This window comes from Lygodium microphyllum, chromosome 24 (genome assembly GCF_053477565.2).
Source record: "Lygodium microphyllum isolate KBCC chromosome 24, Lygodium_microphyllum_v1.1.10, whole genome shotgun sequence".
Taxonomy (NCBI): domain Eukaryota; kingdom Viridiplantae; phylum Streptophyta; class Polypodiopsida; order Schizaeales; family Lygodiaceae; genus Lygodium; species Lygodium microphyllum.
The window spans coordinates 78,915,155-78,920,282 of NC_141158.1; the positions used below are offsets into that span (position 1 = coordinate 78,915,155).

The 5,128-nt window shown below is 39.3% G+C and overlaps 1 protein-coding gene across 1 annotated transcript; it reads left to right on the forward strand.

Annotated features, from left to right (window-relative positions):
- Window positions 1–1,497: 1,497 nt before the first annotated feature.
- Window positions 1,498–3,302, forward strand: LOC148015273 (small ribosomal subunit protein eS27y). Its single transcript, XM_087665791.1, has 4 exons — window positions 1,498–1,652; window positions 2,538–2,639; window positions 2,720–2,748; window positions 2,848–3,302. The coding sequence occupies exons 1-4, from the start codon at window positions 1,650–1,652 to the stop codon at window positions 2,972–2,974; spliced, it is 261 nt and encodes an 86-aa protein (XP_087521917.1). The 5' UTR covers window positions 1,498–1,649; the 3' UTR covers window positions 2,975–3,302.
- Window positions 3,303–5,128: the final 1,826 nt, after the last annotated feature.

Consider the following 5,128-nt stretch of genomic DNA (forward strand, 5'->3'; position numbering starts at 1 on the left):
CACGTTTTTTAAAAAAGTGTTGAAAATTTTTTATTTTTCATTTTCAAAGGCTCATATCTCCAAAATGGTGAAGAATTGGACCTAGCATGTGAGAGGATGAAATATTCTTCTCAATCTCCTCTTTGAACTTCATGAGAGGAACTTTGACCAAACTTTGCTCCATTTGATCACAAATCAACTTCTAAAACATGTCTTTTGCCTAAAAGTTAGAAAAAATTTGACAAAAAAATTGCCATCACCAAAATTTGTCAAAACATTTAAAATGACCTAAAAATAATTTCCAAACACTATCTACACACATGTAAGAAAAAAGTTCAATATGGCTTAATTAGGGCATATCACAGTCATGTCTTCATGAAGTGAAGCAATATAGACACATGGTAAAAAAGGCTAAAAACATTAGCTTTTGAGCTCAACAAGGAAGGCAAGGATATGTATATATGGAGCATAGCTTGAAGAGGGAAGGGTTGGCATGCTTTGAATACTCTCATCCATATATCTGAATTCCACTTGATGGAAATGCTTCAAATTTATGATTAACATATTATGTTGACCTTTAATCGTGGTGAACTCAAATGATTTGAGTTGCAAGATGACAAGTAGATGGTCAAATAAAAGGCATTAAAGTCTACCTCAATAGTTCCAAATTGGGATAGCCAATATCCATCTCCTAAACACATCCACCAATCTAGCCTCGTTCAATACCTCAAGTGACAAAGTGAATTGAATTTTGGGAAAGCATTTGTTATTTTCAAGAAATCATGAATGTCAATTAAACCCAATTATTTTGAGATTGTTTCCCAATTTTCAAGCTCCTCTCCTTAGATTTTAGATCTAGTTGAAGGATCATCATATTCAGTTACCGCATTAAAGTCATTGTTCAGGAGGCAATTGCCTACATTAAAATTCCTTAAGCTAGCCCATTATTTCCGCGAAAAAGAGAGAACATTATTATATTTGTAATATTCTTGATTGGTTGCAAATACAAAAAGTACATCCTTGTCCGTCACTTTGCAAATTGGGCGGGGGAGACTCCCCATCCAAAAGTGGGCAGGGAATTCACGTGTTTAACAAGTAAACAACAAGTCATGTCCTCTCTAGTGTGTGCGAAGGACTACGAGGGCTCAATGCCTTAAAGAAATATTTTGATTGGTTAATACTTGCAAAGAAAGGGTCTGGCATTTGGTGTGCAACCAGCCTGGTAAACAAATCTGGTGTGACATGGCACACCCCCCCAACCCACCTCACCTCACCCCCCCCATGACACGGCACACCTCCCCAGGTCACCTCAAAAAACCCCGCTCAACCTATTGCACCTCAACCCCCAACGACACGGTGTATCGCCCCCAACCCACCCCCAAAAACCTCGCTCCATCCAAACCACCCTTCTAAAGAGATCGATCGATCCATTCATTGCTTTGAGGCCCTACGGGGGTTGCCACCCGGTGTGTAACCGACCTTAATTGCAAGCTGGTGGCCTTGCGATTGCGAGTGGGGTTTTATAGGCTTTTTGGATGCCTCTCGTTTTCTTCTTTCGCTCGGATACCATATTTGTTAACAGGCAAGGAAGGCCGTCTCTGTCGATCGCCTGCCTGCCGTAGCCACTGCCAAAGGAAAGCACAAGCGAAAGCCTTCTCGCAGGCGTAGCCATGGTAAGCCATCGATACATTCTCTGCCTTCGGTCCGTGTTTGCTTGCAATATTTCTTCTGTGATGATTCCATTTTCGTCTTTTGAAACCTGTGATGGCATTTGACCGCGTTATTTCTTCTCTTATTGTCATGTGATGATTCCATGCTTGGTCTCCTGAAGGCTGTGACGGCATCTTGTCTTGATGCATTTTAAGCTCGGTACAATAGTAGAGGCCTAAAAAGCTGTGACTGCATCCTGATTCTGAGCTTTAATCTTAAAATCGGTAGTATAGCAGCGCTGAACGAAGAGAGGAAGCTGTGACTGCATCTCGATTCGTAGCCTTCATCTTAAAATCTCATAGAATAGTAGCCCTAAATGAAAGGAGAGAGCTCAGCTTAGTCCTCATTTGAAAATTGATAGATAGATAGTAGTAGGCTGCATTTTTATTCTTAGTCTCCATCTCAAAATGCCTGAATGAAGAGAGGTGGGCTTGTCAGTGTGGCAGCCGTCGGATGCCTTCTGCGGAATTTTTGTCAGTCTTTGTCCGTAGGGCTAATTCCATTTGCGTGTTGTGCTAGTTCTGTATGTAATTGAATTTCCGTAAGTTTTGGTTCTAGTGGATTGTCGTCTATTTATGTAGAACAGGGCACTCTAAAGTTGTGCGTATGCCTTCAGACACGACAAACAGTTATGCAATTATGTGCTATTGCTCTCCAGCCTTTTAGTTGATGGCAGATGCATTCAAAATAGTAACTCTGTCCATTGGAGTCTTGCTAGTTTACACCTGGTTTTTTAAATGATATTTGAATGGTTAATTCTTTTGAGGGTATGCATGTATGCAATTTGCTTCCTTGGTAACACGGGTTTTTCATTGAGGGGCTCTTATGGAAACTTTCTTCTTGTACAGGTGCTTTCCAATGATGTTGATTTGCTACATCCTCCAGCAGAGCTGGAAAAAAAGAAACACAAGTTGAAGAGGCTTGTACAATCTCCCAATTCGTTTTTCATGGTAAACTCTGAGATACTGGATTATTGTATCTTAGGTTTATATGTGGCTCTGGTTCCAATGGCTCTATTTTGTCGATGCAGGATGTGAAGTGCAGTGGGTGCTTCAACATGTGAGTAGCTCCTACATGAATTTGCTCCCATGTGAATTTGGGTTTCGTAGAAAGAGTATATGAATTATTCTCTTAACAATTTGTCTGTTCTGCTTGCAGTACAACTGTGTTCAGCCATTCACAGACTGTTGTACTCTGTGGAAATTGTGGACAAGTTCTTTGCCAACCAACTGGAGGCAAAGCCAGATTGACAGATGGATGCTCTTTCAGAAAAAAGGGTGATTAGCCAAATCACTGAGGCTTGAAATGGTGCTGCAAAATAGCAAGCTGCCAAAAATCATGAGTCCTTTAGAGGTTTGGAAGGAGGTCTGCAAATAGCAAGTCAATGAGCCTTTAGGGTTTGTAATGCAATTTTCTGCTTTTGAGGCCTGAGATCTTTATTGCTGATTATGATGAGTGTTGCTGATTATGATGATATATTTGTTAAGCTCTAAACATTATGGTATTCTCATGCCGATGTCCCGAGAATCATAGACTAATGTCAAACTAGATTCACAACATTGATCATTGTGTAGTTCTTATCATGGTAATGTGATCATTTTAGTGTTTATGAATTTGTTGGCTTTTTTCCAATGAACATCCTGTGTATCATTATCTGCTGGTGGTACACTTTGGTTGAAAAGCCTTCTGTGAGATGTTTTATTTTCAGCTTTACATCATGCGTTCAATTTGTAAGTGCTAAACATTCTGGTATTCTAATGGTGATGTCCCTCATTGTGTAGTTCTTATCATGGGTTAGAATCTCTAGTTCTTCATCTGATCATCGTGTTTGAATTTGTTTGCTTTTTTACAATTAACATTAGTTCTGAGTTTCCTGTGTATCATTGTCTGCTGGTTGTACAATTTGGTTGGAAAACCTTATATGAGATGTTTTATTTCATTTTGAATCCAGCGTTGTGTTAGTGTGCTCAATTTGAAGGAAACATTCTCATTGAGACGTTCATGTCAATTTGAATCCCAGCATTGCCTCTTCTTTTTGGTACTGAAGGATAAGCTTTGTGTGGGGTTTGTTTAGACATTCAAACCCCAACTTGGGCCTTTTGTGCACATGAATGTTAAGCAAACATGTCTAATATGTCAAAAATGTCTGGCGTTTAGAATGATTCTGATGTTTGCAACCCTGGTCTGCCTTTTCTAACCATGTGTGGCAACTTGGTCTTATTATAAATGTGCAAGGGAATTGTGTTTTTTCCTTAATCTCCTGACCTCAGTTGAAAGTCTGCTTTTCTTTTCTCATGTTTGCCTCAATACATTCCTCTGCTTCTCCTTATCTATTTACAATAGCAACGCTGCCAGAAGTAGGACTTCTCTTTCTCCCTGCTTGTTTTTCCCAATTGGCCTCTTTAGGTGTTCCCTGATTCTTTTGCTGATGACTTCAGGGTATTTTGGTAACTCTCCTAATTTTCATCCACTGCTTTTCTTGTGTTTTACTGATATCAAAGTCATGCTTTGAGATGGGCAAAAATTCTCTTCAAAGACAGGCAATTGATGTTAGCTCTTGTAGTCATGATTTGAGAAAGGAGACTGATGTTAGGTGCATTAGCAAAATAAGGCGCAGAGTTCATTCTATTCATATAAATACTCAATTCATTTGGATTGAATCAATGATCTGAGTTTCTTTCAACACTTATTAATGGCTTATAACCCCCATCAGCCATGCAAAGGTAATTACAGCTCAATCCTGCATTGATACGATTCAAAGCCCTGACTTCTCCTTCTGAGATGATGTTAGTGCTTTCACTTGGTATCATTGTAGCATTATATCATCACATCAATCTTGTTTTATTACATTTTGAGCTAACAGAGACACTACAAAAATGTATGACGCAATGAAGGATTGAGATGGCATTTCAGCTCACATTACAATAACCTAGACTACAGAGCCAAGTGTCTATTAGACCAATTTGTGGCCTGAGATTGAGAACAATAGGCTGACAGTTTTTTAACCTGCAATACTGTAAGGATTTGCAGTTGCATGCATTTGTTTGCATTGGCATCTAAATGCAATGCAAATGTATGCATTCAAATGCATAACTCCTGCACTGTTGGTTTTCTGATCTCCTGTAACTGTTGCATTCTTCAAGCTATCACTCTTTACCCAAAGGCAGTTTCTCATCTATGATGATGCAGCTTATATCATTGTAACAGTCAGCTACAGCTCCTCCTGTGGATTTAGAATAAAGTTCACTGCATCCTAGTTTGATTCGGCAACTCTTTATCAAATGCCACAAGCTGATTTCTGTATTATTGGCCATGATTAAAGACATGCAGTTGATGTTAACTCGTGTTGTCATGAATGAATGGTCCAAGTTTCTCTCATCACGTCTAATGACTTATAATCCCCATCATCCATGCTAGGGTAACTATAGGTCAATTCTGC